The sequence below is a fragment of the Elephantulus edwardii genome, unplaced genomic scaffold (genome assembly GCF_000299155.1).
Source record: "Elephantulus edwardii isolate Elephantulus edwardi_28Jun2011 unplaced genomic scaffold, EleEdw1.0 scaffold00009, whole genome shotgun sequence".
Lineage (NCBI taxonomy): Eukaryota > Metazoa > Chordata > Mammalia > Macroscelidea > Macroscelididae > Elephantulus > Elephantulus edwardii.
Genome location: NW_006399759.1, coordinates 27,430,449 through 27,453,615, shown reverse-complemented (window position 1 = coordinate 27,453,615; position 23,167 = coordinate 27,430,449). Strand labels below are relative to the sequence as shown.

Here is a 23,167-nt window from a genome sequence, read left to right as displayed (position 1 = left end):
CTCTTGGTCCAAGTATAGGTTTCGCATTAGCACAATTAAATGTTCTGGGATTCCCATTCTTCTCAGAGTCAAATTGCATTGGGTAAATCTGCTGTCATAGAACCCTTCAGAGTGCTAAAGAATAACAATGTCGGTTTAGAGACTAAAGTACACCTGATGCAGGCCATGATCTTTGCAATTATTAGCTACATAATCAGAGAGTTGGCAATGACTAAAGATGACAGAAGAAAAACCAATGCCTTTGAGTTGTGGTGCCAGAGAAAACCATTGAACATACCACAGACTGTCAAGAGAACAAATGAGTTTGTCCTGGAGAAGGTGAAAACAAGTTGCCCTTTGGAGGCAAGAAAAAAAAAACTTTTAAATTTTTTTTTTAAAGAATTTTCAAGCTGTGTCTCACACACTTTGGACATGCAGCCAGGACAGACCAGTTCTTGAACTGAGACCAATCCTTGGAAAACGATATCATGCTTGGGAAGATGGAGGGAGGGCAAAGGAGAGGAAGACCTTGGATGAGATAGAATGATACAGTAATTGGGGGAGGTGTGAAGAAGGCAATGAGACTGGCTCAGGACAGGGTAGGGTTCAGAAGTCAACTCAATGACACATAAAAACAGTAACATCATCATCATTTATTATATACTGAAATATAAATAAACACATAAACCCCTGCCATATATTCAGTGTAGAAATTTGAATTACAATGCTACTTTTAAACCTTGAATATAATCATTTTCTAAACAAATTACAAAGTCAAAATCAGATGAACTCTATTCCTAAGCCTCCAGGCACTAATTCTGAGCAAAATAAGTGCCTTTGGAAGGCACTCAATGATAAATTCAATCCTAGAACTAAATTCACAGAGGAAAGTTGCTCACATTATTGATTTGAAAATCATTAGCCATTAAATCACTCATTTAGCAAAATAAATAATGATCAATTTTTGTCAGCTAGTCTGCATAAAATTCTTTTCATCAATTTTATTAAAATAATTTAGAGTCTGATCATGTAGAGAAGTTTCATTTGCATTATGACCTACTTGAGAAGCAAAGTCAGCATTCACATATTTAGCACGATTTTTGAGTCATTTAATCTATGCCACTCTTCAATTGTGATGAATCTCTTGACACAAGCTTTATTATAAAAAAGCTAAAAAATAGTATATTTTAAATATACTATAATTATAAATTAAAATGTGTAGAAAAAGGACTATTATTTCAATCACCACTACAAGTTTTTAAAAAAAATATACATGGCAGGTGTGCCAAAAATGGGGTATTTTCCTACTCAGTTCAATAATATCTGAAATTATTTCTAAATTCTTCAAGGGGCTTAGATTCTTTCCACTTTTGGAATTTTAAAATATAGTAATTCAAAAAAGTAATTTGAAGAAACATTTGAACAAGAAGAAAATCCCTGTTTTCTCTTTAAAATTTCACAGAAACTACTGGGTTTATGTTGTTGTTGTTGTTATATGTCGTTGAGTCGCTTGCGACTCATAGCAACCCGATGTACAACAGCGCTATACTGTGCTCTATCCTGTGCCAATTGCACTGCCTCTGACACATACATCCCGATTACTCCAGTCACTGAATCAATCCACCTCATAGAGGGTCTTCTTCCCTCCTTGCGCTGTCCCTCCACCCTCCCACACATGATGGCCCTCTCCAAGGACCAGTCCCTCCATACAACATGACCAAAGTATGCCAGAATCCTTGCCTTCAAGGAACAGCCTGGTATAACCCTCTCCAGCACGAATCTGTTTGTTTTCTTGGCAGTCCATGGTACATTCAATACTCTTCTCCAGCACCACAGCTCAAAGGCATCAATTCTCCTTCTATTCTTCCTAGTCATTGTCCAACTCTCTGATGCATAACAAGTGATTGCAAAATCCATAGCCTGTATTAGATCCACCTTAGTCTCCAGAGTGACACCATTGCTCTTCAGTACCCTGGAGAGGTCCCTAACAGCAGACTTTCCCATCACAATAACATTTTTTTATTTCCTGGCTACTGGTGCCAAGAGTGTTGACTGTGGGGCCAAGCAAACTAAAGGCGTTTACAATCTCTATGAGGAGAATTGTGGCATCAGGATTGGTGGAAGATCTATTAACAATCTGCGTTATGCAGATGACACAACCCTGCTTGCTGAAACTGAGGAGGACCTCATGCACTAGCTGCGGAGGGTCAAGGACTGCAGCCTTCAGTATGGACTAAGGCTCAGTGTCAAGAAGACAAAGATTCTCACCACTGGACCAATTGGCAGCGTCAGGATGGATGACGAAGAGATTGAGAGTGTTCACAGCTTCAGTTTGCTCAGCTCCACAGTCAACACTCTTGGCACCAGCAGTCAGGAAATCAAAAAGCGTATCGCGATGGGAAAGTCTGCTGTTAGGGACCTCTCTAAGGTACTCAGGAGCAACGGTGTCTCTCTGGAGACTAAGGTGCGCCTGATACAGGCCATGGTATTTGCAATCGCTTGCTATGCATCAGAGAGTTGGACAATGACTAGGGAGGACAGAAGGAGAGTGGATGCTTTTGAGCTGTGGTGCTGGAGAAGGGTACTGAATGTACCATGGACTGCCAGGAAAACAAACAGATTCATCTTGGAGAGGATTAAACCAAGGTATTCCTTGGAGGCAAGGATTCTGGGGCTTCGTCTGACATACTTTGGACATGTTGCCAGGAGGGACGGGTCCTTGGAGAGGGACATCGTGCTTGGGAGGGTGGAGGGACAGTGCAGGAGGGGAAGACCCTCTATGAGATGGATTGATTCGGTGACTGGGGTAATTGGGATGGGTGTGTCAGAGGCGGTGCGGTTGGCGCAGGATAGAGCAGGGTTTAGGGCTGTTGTGCATAGGGTCACTATGAGTCGGAAGTGACTCGACGGCACATAACAACAACAACAACATCTCTTCACCATCCATCTTGATGTTGCCAATTGGTCCACTGGTGAGAATCTTTGTCTTTTTGACTTTGAGCCTCAATCAGTATTGAAGGCTGCAGTCCTTGACCCTCTGCAGCAAGCATTTCAGATTTTCCTCAGTTTCAGCAAGCAGGGTTGTGTCATCAGCATAATGAAGATTGTTAATAGTTCTTCCACCAATCCTTCCACCACAGTTCTATATACCCACCCAAAAATGTAGATTCAGATTAACCAAGAGCATGTAGTCAACTTACTACCCCAATGATTATGAGTCACATACTACTAGCATTGTGCATGATTTTTTGAGACCTATAATATTGAACGCACTATTCCACTATCCTGTACTTCTAGTTTGCAGAAAATGTATTAAAATCAAATGGATAGAGACGCTGTGGTATATTCACACAATGGAATACTACACTGCTTTGAAAAACAAGGAACTCATGCAATTTTATTCAGAATGGGTGACTCTGGAGGACATTATGCTGAGTGAAATATCTCAGTCACAAAGGGACAAATATTATATGGTGCCACTGTTGTAGAATGAGGCTGACATTGGGGTGGGGGTAAGAATGAGAAAAACTGGATAAATTATGTTTACTGCATTGAAGCCGATGAGGGAGAGAATAGTTTAATATATTTTAGGGCATTATGATTATCATAAGAGACTGGAATGAGGGTTGCAGAGTGGAGTATACTTGGGGTGGGAGTGGGGATGTGGGCGTGGGGGTGGGGGAATTGTGTACCAGTGAAGGAGTTTTTCTTTTGTTTTTCAAGGAGAGGAGCGAACTGGGGTTGGGGTGGGGGTGAGTGGGTGGGGAGAAAAGTGCAACAATGAATGAATGGAATTCTAAAATCTCTGTAGATGTTCATTGAAATTAATAATAATAACAATAAAACACATCACAAAAAAAGTATTAAAATCACAGATGGCATTCAGTATTTTATTTTCAAAATTAAGAGATCAGATGCAGATAATTTTCTTCAAAAATGCCATGTGAGCCCTGGTATCACTCTGCAGTAAGTACTGTGAGGAAGTACAGGACAGTCTGAAGAATGGATAAACGATGGTTTTTGTAGGTACTGTCAAGTCAAGTACAACTCATACTGACCCTATATACATTGTCCTATCCGTGTTATCCTCACAATCTCTGACACACTTAAGCCCATTGTCCAGAGTCATAGTCAACTAGGGAGAATCCAATATCATCACAGAAACTTTTCAGAGTTTTCATCATGGTTTCACAACAGAATCTAATATTCACAACAAATTCTAATATTTGGTGCATGAGAGCCATTCTAAATATCCTGAAATAAATAGTCAGCAGTGAATCTCATGTTTAGCAATTGTTAAAAATACTCTAGGTGATTCTACATATGGATTACAAATGCCTGAGCAGGGACAGGAAGTAGAATGATACGAGTTTCAATGTAATCTGCGTCACGATGAAATGACAGTCAATTCCCTAACAGTAAACAACAACAGTATGATGGTTACGTGAAACCAGGATGTAAACCACTACATAGACCTGAAAATGAAGAGAACTTTTAACTGGACTGACCTAAGCAAAAGCTCCAGTAAAGCAGTGGTTAAGTGTTCATGTGGCTGATAACCCAAAAGTCAATGGTTCAACTCCATCAGCTGATGTTAAAAAGAAAGACCAGCAGTTTGATTCTATAAAGATTTAGGATTTATAGCCATAGAGTTTCACTCTGTCTCACAGGGTTGCTATGATTCAAAATCACTTACATGGCAATGGGTTGAGTTAACGTGGCAGCAAAGAAGATAATGGAAGACAAGGGAACCAAGGTATAAAAGAGACAGCTCCAACATGATGTAAATAGAGGGTAACAGTCCAGTTAGGTAACACCGCCCAGTAAGAAACAAGTTGTTAAGCCTATTTTGGTGATAAGGAAACCAAAGGTAAAGAAAAGGATAAATAATAGCCTTTCTGCTTGAAATCTCTCTAGTCTCCAGCAGAAGACTGAAAGTTTTAAATGGTTAACAAAGCTTGCAAGTCTTCTCCTGCCTACCATAAAATTATTTCTTCGCTCCAGGTACCAGAATAATTTATAAATTCCAGAAAAATTATGATTTATTTTTTGTTCCTGGAATTGTATTCTTTCTTGAGCCTATCTCTCCTGAATTTACAGATCATCTCAATAAAAGGTGTACTGTTTACCATATAGACAGCTGTTACTCATTCTTCAGAACAAATAATGTCAGTGTCTCACACCATCTTTTCACTCGACTCACACATCTACAATCCTAGAACCTCTTGCATTTATCTATCTTTGCCTTTACTATTTGGATTTTTGTCAGTCTACTCATGCTGACTTGATAGAAAATCCTCTAAAGGTGGAGACTATATCTTCAACTTTATATTGGAAATTCCTAGCACAGTATCTAGTGCACACAGGCACTCAAAATCCATTCTGTCAATAAGTAATGCACACAGGGTTAGACAGAGAACTGGAGGCAGACTGTCTGATTCACTATGCCTTCCTTACTTAGCTCTTCAAACCAGTTCACTGATTTTATGTTACAAATTCATTTTGGTGCCTCATAATTTAGTGTCAGACTATAACAAAGGAGGCCAAGTACTTTCCCTGTCTCTTCAAAAGTAGCTCTGCAAACACCAGAAATCTGAATCAATGGATTAATCAATTTGAGAAGAAGAATGTATCAACAAATTGCTTGACATAACCACTTGCTGAAAGCAATGAGGACTTAAAATGTTTGCTGCAGAAGACCAATGACTGTTGCCTTCAACAGGGATATTAAAAAATCAACACCACTGGGCCAATGGGCAGCATCATCAGATGGAGAAAAGAATGAAGTCGTCAACAATTTCATCTTACTTGAATCCATAATCAACACACTTAGTACCAGAAGTCAAAAAAGAAAAAGATGTTGCATTAGATAAACATGCTTTCTAGGAATTCTCTAAAACATTGAAAAGCAATAATGCTAATTTAAAGACTAAGGTCCATCTGACTCAAGTCATGGCATTTTTCAATTATTTGTTATGCATCTGAAAATTGGACGATGACTAAAGACAGGAGATGACTTTGAATTGTAGTTTTGGAGAAGAGTACTAAGTATCCCATCAACTGCTAAAAGAACAATTTCTTAGAAAAAGTGCAAACAGGGTACTTCCTCATTGGAGGCAATATCTCACATATTTTTTGGAGATATTATTATAAGGGGGCAGCCTTTGGAATCATGAGGATTTCGAATTACTTTTACCTGTCCTCTTAAAATGACATCATGCTTAAAAATGTGGTGAGTCAGAGAAAGGCAGGAAGATCCTTAATGAGATGACTAACATAGTGACTGTGACAATGGACTCAAATATATCAGTGATGACAAATGGCACAGGACAAGCAAGCTCCAGACCCATTGTTCACAGGATTGCTATGAGTTGTACATAACTCAACTGCACCTAACAGTCTCTGAGAGAAGGAATCTGTCCTTCGGACCTTTACTATACGGTTCCTTTGGTATGAATTTCTGTATTAAAAGCACTCATATCCTAGGTGTGTTTCCTCTAAAATAAAAAAAAATGAAAATATTATAAGACTTAGTTTGCAAACGTTCTAACTATTAACTCAATCCATGATTATGTCATTTAAATAGGGAATATTTCTACATCTACTCTAGCATTTTCTTAAAGCTCAGAATATAACTTTATAAATTACTGTAATAGTCAATACCAAATTCACAGAAAACTGATTTAAGACAAGTGAAAGAGAGAATATTTAAAAGGAAAAATAAAAATGTATAATCTTTATAATGACTCAACATCTATTATAAGATATACCATTAATCAAGTTTTTTAGTTAAAAAAAATAAATGTATCCACAAAATAAAATATGTAGACTACAGAATGATAAAATATAAGAAATCATGTATTTCAACTAGAAGAAAAAGTAATTAAAATTTATAGCATTTAAGAGTCCCTACACCGTGGATGAAGCAAGGCTACTGACTTCACCTTTTTCAAATGCTCATAAATATTAACTGAAAAAAATATTGTTGTTGTTATGTGTTGAGTCACTTGTGAATCATAGTGACACTGAGTACAGTAGCCCTGAACCCTGCTCTATCCTGTGTCAACCTTATTGTCTCTGACACACCAAACCTCATTATCCCAGTCACTGAGTCAATCCGTCTTATTGAGGGTCTTCCTCTCCTGCGTTGTTCCTCCACCCTTCCAAGCATGACGTCCCTCTCCAAGGACTGACTAGTCCCTCCTTGTAACATGTCCAAAGTATGTCAGAGGAAGCCACAGAATCCTTGCCTCCAATGAGCAGCCTGGATCCACCCTCTCCAGGACGAATCTGTTTGTTCTCCTAGCAGTCCATGGTATATTTAATACTCTTCTCTAGCACCACAACTCAAAGGCATCAATTCTCCTATCATCCCTAGACATTGCCCAACTCCCTGACACATAGAGGTAACTGTGAAGACTATGGCCTAAATCAGGTGCACCTTAGTCTCCAGAATGACATCACTGCTTGTCAGTACTCTGATGAGGTCACCGACAGACTTTCCCAATGCAATTCATCTTCTGATTTCCTGGCTGCTGGTACCAAGAGTGTTGACTCTGGAGCCAAGCAAACGAAAGCTGTTAACCTCAGTCTTTTCACCATCTATCATGATGCTGCAAATTAGACCAATGGTGAGAACCTTTGTTTTCTTGAGCTTTGTTTTGTTGGGCTTCGATCCATACCGAAGGTTTCAGTACTTGACCGTCTGCAGCAAGCCCTTCAGGTCTTCTTCAGTTTAAACAAGCAGGGTTGTGTAATCTGCATAACACAGGTTGTTGATGAATCTTTCTCTAATCCCAATGCCACAATTCTCATTATAGAACCCAGCCTTCTGGATGATCTGTTGTACATACAAACTTAAATGGTATAGAGATAAGATACATTCTTAGCATACACTCTTTCCGATTTTGAACCATTTCCATGCTCTATTAAGACAACTGCCTCCTGGCCCAGTATAGGTTTCAGACACCTACAATCAAGTGTTATAGGATTTTCTCCGAGTTAGTTAAAGTTTGTGGTGATCCACACAGTCAAATGCCTTTGCACAGTCAATGAAACATAGATAGACATTCCTTTGGTATTCTCCGTTATCTGCCAAGATCCATCTAACAATAGCTATAATATTCTTAGTATTACGGCCTCTTCTAAATAAAGCCTGCACTTGAGGCAGTTCTCTGTTGACGTGTTACTCCAGTCATTTTTGGATAATCTTCAGCAGAATCTTGCTTGCATGTGATATTAAAGACAGTGTTTGATAATTTCTGTGCTCTTGTTGAGCAGCCTTTCTTTGTAATGGAAACAAATATAGATCCCTTCCAGTCAGTTGGCCAGGCATCTGTCCTCCAGATTTCTTGGCACAACTTAGTGAGCACATCCAGGGCAGTGTCTGTTTGTCATACTGTCAATTCCGGGGGCCTAGTTTTTTGCCAATTTTTTTTTCAGAAAAGCTTCAACTTCTTCATCTCCACAGGCTCTTGTTTATACATCTTTTCATGAAATTCTTCTGTGTCAGCTAACTCCTTTTGGTACAATAACTCCGTATACTCCCTTCCATCTTCTTTTAATGCTTCCTGGATCATTTAGCATTCTTCCCAAAGCATCCCTAAGTATGACAACTCGAGACTTGAATTTATTTTTTAGTTCCTTCAGTTGAAGAAATGCTGAGTTCAGGTCTTTTGATTTTTTTACTCCAGCTCTTTCTACATTTCATTATAATACTTTGCTTTGTGTGTTACCATACTGCCCTTGGAAATCTTCTGTTCAGCTCCTTAATTTATTTATTCCCTTTGTTTTTGCTTCTCAGCATTCTAGTACAGTATTTAGAGTCTCTTCTGACATCCATTCTTGGTCTTTTCTCCTTTCTCTATATTTGTAATGACTTTTTTGCATTCCTCATAGATTAAATTCTTGATATCCTCCCACAGCTCATCTGGTCTTCACTTATTGGTGTTCAAGGCCTCAAATCTGTTCCTGAGATTATTTTTAAATTTGAGTGGGATAGACTCCAGGTAAAATTTTTATTCTTATGCTTTTAATTTTCTTTAGCTTCAGCTTAAACTTGCATATGAGTAGTTGGTGGTCTGCTCCACAATCAGCACCTGACCTAGTTTTCACAGCTGAAACTGAACTTCTCCAACGATTCTTTCCAAAGATGTAATCTACCTGATTCCTACAAAACCATCAAGTGAAAACCATATTGTAGCCCGTGCTTGTGTTTCTTATAAAAAGTATTTGCAATAAATAACTCATTAATTATATAGAATTCTATCATTCTTCATTTTCTGTCACCAAGTCCATGTTATCTAACTACTGATCCTTCTCTTTCCCCAACTTTTGCCTTCCAGCCACCCATTATAATTAACTTATCTTGCTTAAATATTCAATCAATTTCCAACTGCAAAAGTTGGTAGAAATCTTCTATTTCCTTCTCTTTGGCACTGGTTATTGGTGCATATATTGGAATGATAGCAGCATACACTGGACTTCCTTGTACGCATATGCCTATTACCCTGTCACTCACAACACTGTATTTCAAGATGAATCTAGAAATGACTTTTTTGTTTGTTTATTTAGAAATTACTTTTTAAAACTATGAAAGCAGCCTCAATTTCCCTCACCTTTTCATCACTGGCATAATAGATCTTATTGTCATCTGATTCAATATGTCATATGCCAATCCATCTCATTTCACCAATACCTGTTGTTGTTGTTGTTATGTGCCATCGAGTCATTTGCGACTAATAGCGACCCTATGTACAACAGCCCTAAACTCTGCTCTGTCCTGTGCCAATCGCACTGTCTCTGACACTCCCATCCCAATTATCCCAGTCACTGAATCAATCCACCTCATAGAGGGCCTTCCTCTCCTGCACTGTCCCTCCACCCTCCCAAGCATGATATCCCTCTCCAGGGACCGGTCCCACCTCACAACATGTCCAAAGTATGTTAGACGGAGCCTCAGAATCTTTGCCTCCAAGGAGCCACCCGGTTTAACCCTTTCCAGGACAAATCTGTTTGTTTTCCTAGCAGTCCATGGTATTCTCAATACTCTTCTACAGCACCACAGCTCAAAGGCATCAATCCTCCTTCTATCCTCCTTAGTCATTGTCCAACTCTCTGATGCATAACAAGCGATTGTGAAGACCATGGCCTGTATCCATTGCTCTTCAGTACTTTGGAGAGGTCCCTAACAGCAGACTTTCCCATGGCAATGCACCTTTTAATTTCCTGGCTGCTCCTATGTTCCATTTCTTTCTTAATACTATCAAATTTCCGTACATTCAGACTTCTCACATTCCACGTTAAAATCACTAGTGTCTGTGTACAACTCTTCCTCCTCCTTTGTGTTTCCGTATTTGAGGGCTCAGTCTTAGTTGCAATATCTGCTAGTCTAAGTGTGCTCTACTGTACAAAGGGTTTTCAAAAGCCTGTTATTTTGGGGAAAAAATATTACCTAAAAGTGACTCATAATAGTGAATACAGTAATTTCATTCACAGCATATATTTCTTGCTTTTGCCTTATAATAGAGCTCAACTTTTACAGAAGAGTGTGCTCAAGTAAAAGACAGTAATGTCCAAGATTACTGGTAGTAAAAAGAGGCCAATAATATCCAAGTGCAAAGTACAGATAAGATTTCCCAAAAAGTTGTTTTATTCCTTGCTTTTCCTTCTGACTGATGCCTGGGATACAGGAAAAATACGCTAAAGTTTTAGCAACCTTTGAAATCTTGAGTATTCATTAAGACTATCAGAATAGAGAAAAACGGACAAGAAGAAATCAAAACATGAAATAAAGTAAGGAGGCTAAAAAAAGTTTAAATGATTCAGTGTCTTTGTTAAACTTATATACACTGACTTCTGCATTGAAAGGCTCTAAGTCTCTAATGTTTATTATTAAAAATTGTCTTTCCAAGCTAAAAGATTAAGAACTATTTTACATTGAAGTAATTATTGTACTAAGGAGAGAAGATGCTATGCAGATGGTTGGGAATATGGAAATAGGGCATGTTAACCTATACACAAGGGAACTGGTCAGTCTCAACAATTTACAAGGGGACGGGCTAGTCTCACCATTGAACTAAGCAAGACGGTAGTGAGAGAGAAACAGATCTTCTGGAACCACTTAAACAAGAAACAAAACAATGGTGGAATGCCATACTTGCTCAAGCAGCAATATCTATGGCCAAACTGCAGACATGATATGAGAAGGGACCTTTTATGGTGAGAGAGCCAATTTTGGCAAGACTGAAAACTTGGGAAACACTAGTCTGAAGACTCGAGGCCAAGGTGTGTGTGCACATTTCGGGAGCTGTCTCGACTATTATTAACCTGGATTATAATGTTTTGACTTCCTTGATATAGTGGACTGTGAGATGTCACTTTGGATTTTAGACCCAGAAAAGCAGTAAGATTGGTGTTGAGATGAGTAGAAATAGGAACTGGTTTTGTGTTATTGATGCTATGGACAATCCTCTTTGGTGAAGTTGATAAAGGTCAGACATGGCCATCTCCACGTAGTCCTTGTGGATTGTACAAAGGTTGTTATTACTTGCCATCTAGTCACCTGAAACTCACAGTGACCCTATGTACAGCAGTTCTGAAGCCTGCCCTGTCCTGAGCCAGTTTCACGGATTCTGACACATCTACTCCATTGTCCCAGTTACTGTATCAATCCATTTCATCCAGAGTCTTCCTCTTCTGCACTGTCCCTCTACACTTCTGAGCATGATGTCCATCTCCAAGGATCAGTCGCTCCTGGTTATATGTCCAAAGTATGTGAGATTGAGCTTCAAAATCCTAGCCTCCAAGGAGAAACCTGGTTTCACCCTCTCCAAGACTGACCTATTTTTTTTGGTGGTCCATAGTATCTTTAAGACTCTTCTGCACTATAACTTGAAGGCATTGATTCTTCTTCTGTCATCCTTTATTACTGTCCAGTTCACTAATGCACAGCACGTAATTGTGAAGATAATGGCCTAGAGAAGGTTCATTTTAGTCTTTAAACTAACATCGTTGCTTTTCAGTACTGTAGAAAGGTTCCTAACAGCAGATTTTCCCAAAGCAATTCTTTTACAAAGGTACACCCAACAAAGAAAATTTTCGAGATGCAATATGCATCTATATTCCATGAAGCAAATTACTCACGTTTTTAAGTAATACACAAAAGAAGGGAATAAAATGAATACTTATCAAGTTTACTCTGTATTTGTCACTATAAAAATCACTTTACATAGTCATCAATGTAAACACAGAGATTTTATGTTGTTTAACCTTTCAGTCTCTCAATATTAATATGTATAAAAAGAATAAACATTGAAAATAAGACTTTCGAATGAATGACTAAATGAATGATGGCATCAACTCATTGAAAATTATTAGCAGTCCGTGGTGGCCTAGTGGCAGGAAGCTGTGCTACAATCCCTAAGGCACACAGTTCAAGGCCACCAGCTGCTCCACAGGAGAAAGATGGACAATCTCCTTCTTCTGTGTGATTAACTGCCACTGAAAACCCACTGGAGGGTCAGCTATAGGTCATTTCGACTTTACAGTACGCAAACTCAAGAACACTCTATCACTCAACTTGTTTTTTATTTTTTTAGAAAATCATAACCTCTCTTACCTTCTGTTGTTGGAAATACTTCTTCCCCTTCAGTTTTTGTCTCTGTCAGTTTTCCAGTTCTCAGTAATACTTCTGCAAAGCTTTCCATTGGAATGTGTTGATAGGTATTATAGTTTCCTTCAGACTAGACGAAAGAAGTAGTTACACTGTTTAGAGGAGTACTGAACATGTATTAGAAAATATCATTTTCTGTCTTTTGATGGCTTCAGTGGTAACTTCTCGGATACTAAGGCATATTATTTTACATAAAAGATGAAAGACATTACATAATTTCATGAAATGTCATAATAATTTAATTGTTAAATAAATAATATAAACTCATTTATCCAGAAGCAAAAACTGTATTTTCAGAAAATTCTTTGCTTTTCTTAAAACTAAAAGACTTACATTTGCATGACAGTTAAATCTTGTATTTTTATGTATCTTGTCCTTACCTCAGTAACAAAAGGATTGGCGATAACAGATTCATAAAATGGATGACAACCTTGTTTTTCTAGATCTTCATTGGCTGTACTTCTAATTTGATAAGCACTATCAAATCTTTGCCCCTAAATAGAACAAAGTGAAGAACAAGGAATAAGTAAAATTGAGAAAGAGAGAGGCTGATTTCAGGAGTGAGTGGCCAATATCCTTTCTGTGGTTAAGAGAGAGAGTGTAAGGATGCCACAGTCATGAAGGTAAAATTAAAAACGACATTTTAAGGACAACTTCAACCCAGATCTATGAAAGATTTTGGCTGTCCTGGCCATTTTGACATTAATGAAAGAGGAACACTAAATCACTCGGTGAAAATATAGGACTGGTTCTCTAGCCAATAGTCAGAATAATAACTCTACATATAATTTTGTATATGCCATTCCATAGTTAAAAAAAATATTTCGAAGCTTTGAACAATGTAAACAGGCAAGTGCAATATAACATTTAAATTGTTCCACAATGTGCCCAAAAACTTTATCTCCTGATATTTTTGCTTGCAAACTCTCCATTCTACTTAAACTGTTGCATTATACATATCCTACAACTCTCTGGGTTGTTTTTTCTCCCATTGTCAGAGTCCTGACCAAGAAGACTGATCATCTAGTTAGATTCTACTTGTTCATGTAATCCCAGCTCAAGTGTCCCCATCTGATGAAATTTTACAAGATCAAGGCAAGACCAAGATCATGTGAGAGGCAACTTTCATTATTCCCACCTTCTCTACAACTCTTACTCATGACAATGATGACTTCTACCTGAGCCCTGTGAACCTGGAAAACAAAAGAGAAATACCCCTACCCTTTGTAATCTAGAACATAGCATATGAAATACAATCAAGCTTTTTTATACCATATAAGAAGACATACAGATGCTCGGTGGATATTTTTTTTTAAGTAATAATAATTTCTCTGGTGCAAAAAGGGTAAGATATCTCCATTCTTTTTTATTCTGAAAATTTACTGTGGTAAACTTATAAATGTTTTCCCTCTTTTAAAATGTATCCAACACTAACTAAATTAATAAATAAATAACCACATCCACTTACATCACGTTGATTCCACTATATAGTGACTAAAAAGGACAGATTAGAATTTCCCTGCAGAGTTTCTAAGGTTACACATCTTAATGGAAGCAGACTGATGTATCTTCCTATCACGGACTGAGAGGTAAATTCAAACTGCTAACTTCTATGTTATTAGAAAAGGATATTTAATCAGTGAAGTACCATAGCTCCTTTTAAAATTTATATAGTAAGTATTCTGCCAAGTTTATAACCCAAGAACATTTCTTCAAGGATCTGGAAGCCCTCTCACTGAAACAGAAGAAAGCACCTGTTTCCCGATTCCAGGCCAGGAAGTGGGATGTGGAATAGGGGTGGAAAGTGGTTTTTTTGGTGGAGGGGGAGGAGACTAAATTCACGGGGCACCTTGCTCCAAGTTAAAAATTATCATGACAGTATGTAGTTTATTATTTCCTTTGAATAAAATAAATCAATAAACACCAATTGCGAGGTAAGATGAACAATGTGTGATAAGGATGCTGTCAAGTTCTACTTAAATTTTAACTATAATTTTTATCTTCAGATTGCATATGAAATGGATTATGAACAAAATGGCCTCAATGCTCCCATCAACCTCATTACATTTTAGACAGACTTCCCCCTGCTTCGTTCCTTCCCCTCCCCTGTTATTATAACAGTCAGGCACTCTAAGCACAACACAAGATAACAATCTAGGCCAAATGGTCCTAATTACAAATGTAATATATCACTCACCCCCTCAACTGACCAATCACTCTAGAAACCTGTACTATTTTGGCACAGCTATAGCACTGAGTCAGAAACGACCCATAGCTGAACCTCCAGCAGGTTTCCAGAGGTAGTTTAATTGCATAGGAGGAAACTGTCCAACTTTCTTCCACCAAGCAGCTTGTGGATTTAAACCACGTGGGTTCAGGATTGCAAAGCAGTTTCCAACCTCTAGACCAGCAGAGCTCCCTATTTTGCCACTAGTTCACCCTAAAGAAAAGAAAAAAAACTAAACAAAAACTCAGAACCATTGTTATTCGGCTAGAATCCACTCATAGGTAAGCTTCCAGTAGGTTCCTGAGCTATAAATCACATGGCAGAAGAATCGTCATCTTTCTTCCACAAAGCTGCTAGTAGATTTGAATCATTACAGAGGCATGACCTTTAAGTTCACAGTACAATCTCCTACAGACTACATCACCAGATGATATGGTTGCTCATGGTATAACCATAGGCTGCCAAAAGAGCAAACAGATCTGTCTTGGGACGTATGCAGGCAGAAAGCTTCTTAGAAGCAAAGTTGATGAAAATGTCTCACACACAGTAGGTATATTATTAGGAAAAGCCAATTCCCTATAGAGAGTGCTAACTTTTGTCTAAAACACATAGGAATGTGATCAATCTGTGAAAGCCATCATGTGTGGTAAGGTAGAGAAAAAGATGAAGATCCTCATTTAGATGGACAGGCATACTGGTTTTAACTAAGGGCTTAAGTACAGAGGTTAGAATGAGAATGCTAATGTATTGTTCAGTGTTTTATTCTGTGGTACATACAGGGTGTGAAAGAAGGAGATAGAATATGCATGCAGGTGGTCAATTATGACTTCAACCTACTTAAGAAGGAAGAAGTGTCCCCATCAATAACATTTATGTTGCTGTTGTAATTATATGCCAGGCAGTCACATGTGACTCATAGTGGCCCTATCTACAATAGCTCTGAACTCTACTCTATCCTGAGCCAATCGCACTGTCTCTAATACGACCACTCCCATTACTCCAGTTACTGTGTCAATCCATCTCATTTGGGGTCTTCCTTTCCTGTGCTGTCCTTCCACTTTTCCAAACATAATGAATTCTCCAAGGACTGGTCCCTCCTGGCAACATGCCCAAAGTATGTGAGACAGAGCTTCAAAATCCTTGCCTCCAAGGAACAGTCTGGTCTCACACTCTCCAGGACAGATTTGTTTGTTCTCTTGGCAGTCCATGGTGTGTCCAATGCTCTTCTCCAGCACTACAACTCAAAGACATCATTTCTTCTTCCTTCATTCAGTCACTGCCCAGCTCTCTGATGCATAGCAAGTAATTGCAAAGACCATGGCCTGGATCAGATACACCTTAGTCTCTGGATTAATATTGTTACTCCTTAGTACTCTGGAGAGGTTTCTGGAAGCAGGATTTATTTCCTGGATACAGATACCAAGAATGTTGATTGTGGAGCCAGGCAAACTGAAGCTTATTAAAAATTTCAGTCTCTTCTCTATCATGATGAGCAAGTTCAGGGCTACATCCATTTGTTGAAATACGTCTATTAGCATTCCATCACTTCCTGGGGCCTTGTTTTTTTGCCAATTTGCCTTGAACTTCCTGCATCACCATTGCCTCTTGATCATACATTATTTCATGAACTTCTTCTGTGCCACCCAGTTATTTTTGGTACAGTGACTGTGCACTCCTTCCATGTCTTTTTATGCTACATCTACCCTTCAACATTCTAACTATCACATCCTTAAGTACTGCAATTCGAGGATTGAATTTATTCTTCAGTTCCTTTAGCATAAGAAATGCAGAGCAAGTTCATCCCTTTTGATTTTCTGACTACACTTCCTTGCACATCTCAATACTTGGCTTTGTTTTCCCAAATTGACTTTTGAAACCATCTCTTCAGCTCCTTAACTTCCTGATTTCTTCCCTCTGCTTTGTCTTTTCATTGCTCTAGTGCAATTTTCAGGGTCTCTTCTGACATCCATCTTGGTCTTTTCTTCTTTCTGTCTTTATAATGACTTTTCCCCCTCCTCATGTATGATTTTCTTGATATCCTCCCACAGCTAATCCTGTCTTTGCTCATTAGTGTTCAAGGTCTCAAACTTGTTCCTAAGACAGTTTTGAAATTCAAGCAGGAAAAACTCAAGGTCAAATGTTGGTTCTTGTAGACTTAGTTTTCTTTAGATTCAGTTTGAACTTGCATATGAATAATTGATGGTCTAGTTTCGACAGTCAATACTGAGCTTCTCCAATGATACTTTTCCACAGATGTAATCAATCTGATTACTGTGTAGATCATTAGGTGAAGTCTATGTGTATAAGTGCTGTTTACATTTCTTATAAAAGGCATTTGCAATGAATAAATCATTGATTGTACAGAAGTCTATAATTCTATCCCCAACCTTCTTTCTGTCACCGAGTCTATATGTTTTCAGACTACCAATCCCTCTACCCTGCTCCCAACTTTTTCTTTCTTTTTTTATTATTATTAATTTTAATGAACATTTACAGAGATTTTAGATTTCCATTAATTCATTGTTGCACTTTTCTTCCCCCACCCCCAGTTTGCTCTTCTCTGAAAAGTAAAAGAAAAATTCCTTCATTGGTATACAAACGCCCTGCGCCCCCCAACCCCAAGTATATTCCACTCTGCAACCTTCATTCTGGACACTTATGATAATCATAATGCCATATAATGTATTGCTTTTAAACTGTTCTCCCCCTCATCCGTTTCAATGCAGCATACATTTCATCTAGTTTTTGTCATTCTTACCCCACCCTGTTGTCAGTCCCATTCTACAGCAGTGGCACTGTGCAGTTTTTGTCCTTTTGTGACTGAGATAATTCACTCCGAATAATGTCCTCCAGGGTCACCCATTTTTAATAATATTGCATGAGTTCCTTGTTTTCCAATGCAGCGTAGTATTCCATTGTGTGAATATACCAGAGCTTCTCTATCCATTCGTTCATTGATGGGCACTTAGGTTGTTTCCAACTCTTTGCTATTGTGACCAAAGCTGCGATAAACATGGATATGTATATATTTATTTGCTTGGATGGTGGTTATAGTCTCTTTGGGGTATATTCCCAGTAGTAGAATTGCTGGGTTAAATGTTATCTCTATTTGCAACTTTGTGAGAAAGCACCATACCGTTTTCCACAGTGGTTGCACCATTTTATACTTTCACCAACAGTGAATAAGGATTCCGGTTTCTCCACAACCTCGCCACCATTTGTTGCTTGCTCCTCTGTTAAATTCTGCTAGGCTTACTGGGGTGAGATGATATTTCATAGTTGTCTTGATTTCCATCTCTCTTAGAGCTAGGGATTTTGAACATTTCTTCATGTGCTTGTTGGCCATCTGAATGTCTTCTTTCATGAAGTGTCTGTTCATATCCTGTGCACATTTTTCTATTGGATTACTTACCTTTATCTTGTTGTGATGCTCAACTATTTTATAAACTCTAGATATAAATCACTTATCTGATAAGTCATTACTAAATACTTTTTCCCAGTCTGTGGCTTCCCTTTTTACCCTGTTGGAAAAGTTTTTGGATGTGCATAGGCATTTGATTCTTAGAAGGCCCCATTCATTTGTTTTCTCTTCTCCTGGTTGTAGATTTTTCAGGATACTTGGAAGACTGTTATGTTTTGGATTAGGACTACTAGAGTTCTTCCAAGCTTTTCTTTAAAGATTAGAGTCCTTGGTTTTAGTCCTAGATCCATGATCCACCTTGAGTTGGTTTTTTTATATGGAGTGAGGTGTGGATCTTGCATAAGTCTTCTGCAGATAGTTTTCAAATTTTTCCAACACCATTTGTTTAAAAGGCTGTTGTTTCCCCAGTTAACTGATTGCATCTCCTTGTCAAAAATCAGTTGACCATAGGTAGATGGGCTGATTCCCAGGTTCTCAATTTTATTCCATTGATCTATGTGTCTGTCATTGCACCAGTACCACGCTGTCTTAACTACCACAGCAGTGTAGTAGGATTTTAAATCAGGGAGTGAGATGCTTTCTACCTTTTTCCTATTTTTAAGGAGTGCTTTGCTTATTCTGGCTTCTTTGCATTCCAAATGAAACTGGAGACTGCCTTTTCCATCTCGTTGAAGAATGGGATTGGTATTTTTATTGGGATTGCATTGAACGTGTAGTATTGCCATTTTCACAATACTGAGTCTTCCTATCCATGAGCAACTTTTACATTCTGGCCACCCATTATTATTAATTCATCTGGGTTGCATGCTTGACAGATCTCCAATTGCTATAACATCTATGTTGTTGTTGTTGTTGTTGTTGTTTGATGCCGTCGAGTCGTAGACGACTCATAGCGACCCTATGAATGAATGGCTTAAGCCATTCATACATAGAGTTTCTGGAGGCAAGCCATTTCGGAAGTGGATGCTGCTCCTGCTTCCAGATAACATCAATAGTACTAAATAAATAACTACATGGCCAGGCATACAAACCCCCATGCTCCTGCTCCTATTTCCATGAATCGTTAGGTCCAATGTTCGTTGCAAACTGAATCAAAGACTTCATTCACAGTTACAAGGTTTATTACAAAAACAGGTTGTGGGGTGGGGGACACAAAGGATATTTCACGGTGAAAGTGCAGCTTTAGTGAACAGCAGCCCCACGCCAGACTAACAGCAAGACACACATCTCAGTTCAGACAGGTTCTCAGTTAAGATGTGAAGCCAACGTTCAGTTCAGCAGCACAAATAAACTTCTGGTTTCCTCAATCATTTAGCAAGTTTTGCCTCATAGCAGTCACAAATCAGCTCTTCATTCAGTCACCCAGAAAGAAAACCTTTAATTTTGGCTCCATCTCCAAGGTTCTGTCAGGTTACACCTTACGACAGGCCTTTCACCATCTCGCACCACAATCTCTACAGTGTGGAAAGCACTCTCTCTTATATTGGTCCCACAGTTGTTTATGATTTGCTGTTGAGATAGCTGAAGAACACGAAGTCAGTGGGGGTTAACACAATGGATAGAAAAGCCATTTTACAAAGTTCTAATACCACACAGGGTCACTAAAAATTGGTACTGCCTTGACAGAACCTAACCAAAATAAAACCTAACATAAGCATAGCATCTCAGAAGTGCTCTCTTCATTTACTGAGCTAATCAGACCATCATCCTTAATTCTGTACTTTTGTACATCCAGAACAAAAGCAGGCTCACAAAGTATATTCCTTTAACCAGGCACTCTCCTCACTATTACCACTCTAGTCCAAATGATGATCATCATCTCTTGAACCTGGAGAAATGTGTTAAGATCTCTCTCTTTGTTTCTGTAACTGACTCCCTACAAACAGCTCACTATTGAAAAGTTAGTTTTCTCAAAAGCATGGAATTAACAAGTTTTACTGAGTGAAATTCTACAGAAGTCACCCATCAGACTATGAATAAAATCTGTATTCTTCTCATAGTCTCTATTTTTTACATGTTCTCCTCTTTGAACTTGGTATCATAGCCTCCTACTCTCCTCATTGTTTATTTTGGGCAGTTTTGTGCTCTATGAAGACATCAAGTATATGTGTTCCACAGAGATTGACACTTGTTCTACTTGACTCAACCAGGTTTCTGCTTAAAATAACTTCTCTGAGAAACCTTGTTTTCCTATCTAAAATAGAACTTCACATTCTCAATTTCCTTTATTTCTTTTCGTTGTCTTATTAAAACTTACATTACATTATATACATATTCTATTTGTTACTCCTAATAGAACACTGTCTAACTCTCTAAAGCATAACAAGTAATTGAGAAGACATGGCTTGGGTTAGGTGCACCTTTGTCTCTAGACTTAACAATGAGCTGGACAATAACTAAGGATGGCAGAAGAAGATTCGATTCCTTCAAGTTGTAGTGCTGGAGAAGAGTCTTGAACATACCATGAACTGACAAGAAAACAAATTGGTCCTTCTTGGAGAGGGTAAAACTAAGTCTCTCTTTGGAGGCTAAAATTCTGAAGCTCCATTTCAAATACTCTGGGCACATTGCCAGGAGAGACTAGTTCTAGGAGAAGGACATCATGCTCAGAAGAGTGGAAGGACAGCACAGGAGAAGGAGACCTAGGATGAGATGGATTGATACAGTATCTGAGGCAACAGGGGTTGATGCGTCAGAATTAGTGAGACTAGTGCAGACGGAGAAGGGTTCAGAGCTGATGTACACAGGATCACTATAATAAGCAGGCCACTCAATAGCACATAACAGCAACAACAACATACTATAGTGGTTGGGTTTTTATTTAAGCCTCATATTTAGAGTCAACAAGATGTCAGGGAGGGCCTTTGTATTTAAACATTGGTTGTTACTACATCTTGGATGAACATTCTGCTAAGTGGTCCAGCACTTTTCTGTCAATATACTGCACGAAGGTAACCTGGGGTTGCTATGATGCTGAATCTTGTGCCACTGGGTGTCAAATGCCATAACATTTACCCATGGTGGATAGTGTTTGGTGGAGCTCCTATTTTAAAACAGATTTTGAAGCAGAGAAGAATCCACTTCCTAAACAACATGCTTCTGGAAACTCCTTGAACTTTGCAAAATGACAATAGTTGTAGAAAGGCTTCCGGCCTTTTATTCATAGGGTCACTATGAGTTGTGCTCAACTCGACAGCAAGCAACAACAACAAAAATATAATATAAATTCCACAGAGGAAGAAAATTAGCCTAAAGTATTTTACTGTTTCATACTCAGTTACTATTATATATTTATAGAGATAAAATGCCTGTTAAATAATTTATGTATATGATACTCAACGAATATCTGACATAACCTGATAAAAGGACACGTGTTTCTTTTTCTTAGTTTTCTAGGGTTAACACTAACAGATTTCAGTGAGAGGAGACAAAGAAAACAGCAGGGGAGCAATGGGTTGAAATGTCAAATAAAGCAAAATTCAATCACTCTATTGCCTGTCCTGACACTTATGTATGAAATGGAATAAATAATCAGTTAAACTGTCCGTTCAGTGTCCCCAAGCTATCTCCTAGCACTATTCCTGAACTACTGGCCTTAAAAATCAAAGCAAAAGTGAGAAAGCAGAGCTAAAATAATTTCACTTTTTGTCTCACAAAAGAACACTTTTAACTTCTATCGGTAGCCTCTGTAAGCAGTTATGGAAGGATTGGTTTTAGGATCCTCCTTGGATACCAAAATCCAAAGTCCTTGTAGAAAACAGTATACTATTTGTATATAGTCTACAAACAAGCTCGCATATATATATTAAATTCTCAATACATTAGCTGTAGTACCTAATTCACTATAAATCTTATATAAAGAGGACTTTATACTCTCTCTGAGCTTTTGAGAGATTGCTCTCATTACTACTTAAATGCTTTCTAGGTGCCTTTCTCCACCCCTACCCTAATATTTTTGATCCATGGATAGTATGATCTGGATGTTTAACCTGTGGACAAAACAGGCCACTTCTTTTCTAAGATTTCTTTTTTTAAAAAACTTAATTTTAATGAAAGTTTACAGAGACTTAGGGTATTCATTCACTGTTGCACTTCTCTCCCTGCCCACTCCCTTTTCCAAATTCGCTCTTGTCTTTGACAAGTAAAAGGAAAATTCTTTCATTATTATACAATCCCTCCCCACAAATCCACTCCACTGAGCAACCTTCATTCTGGACTCAAATATACTACATTATATAAAACAGATTAATCATTTCTTATCTGATGAGAGGCAAAGAGTATTTAAAACATTATTTCAACAATTTAGAGAGGATAAAGATGCAGTAATAGTGAAAACAACTACAAAGTAGTGTTAATAAGTAAATATACACTACAAAACAGATTAAAAGAAAAGGGTGGAAAAGAGAGCAGCCTTGCATACTTGAAGAGGTCGCAGGTAAGTTAGAGACTTCTTCCACCACTGCCCATCACTGACAGCCTGCAGCACAGCTTTGGTGGTTGTCGTGGTGTTGGAAAGGACTTTCATGGTCGTAGCAGTGGTCCAGTGTAATAGGTCAGCTGAACCGCTGTCTGCAATATTTACTTCATCCTACAATTTAAAAACAAAATGGCAAAAAAGACATTGTCTCTAAAACAGCAGAGTGGTAACAATGACTACTTTAAAATATCAGTCTTTAGACATGAAGATATATAAATTTAGAAATTCATCTTTGTTAGAAAAAAGTTAACGCACGAGTTTACTAATATTTCATCTGAGGAATTTTTTACTCAATATTATTTCAATATAATTATTTCATAACATGTCTTTTTTTAATTTAATTTAGTTTGTTTATTTTTCATTTCAATGAACATCTACAGAGATTTTGGG

The 23,167-nt window shown here is 38.2% G+C and overlaps 1 protein-coding gene across 1 annotated transcript in view; it reads right to left on the bottom strand.

Annotated features, from left to right (window-relative positions):
- NBAS (neuroblastoma amplified sequence) overlaps window positions 1–23,167 on the bottom strand; it is a 611,780-nt gene that overhangs the window by 230,957 nt on the left and 357,656 nt on the right. The window contains exons 36-38 of the mRNA XM_006880668.1: window positions 22,721–22,888; window positions 13,033–13,146; window positions 12,599–12,722 (exon numbers count right to left, since the gene is read on the bottom strand). Of these exons, the coding sequence (XP_006880730.1) occupies window positions 12,599–12,722; window positions 13,033–13,146; window positions 22,721–22,888 (406 nt within the window). The remainder of the gene's footprint in view (window positions 1–12,598; window positions 12,723–13,032; window positions 13,147–22,720; window positions 22,889–23,167) is intronic.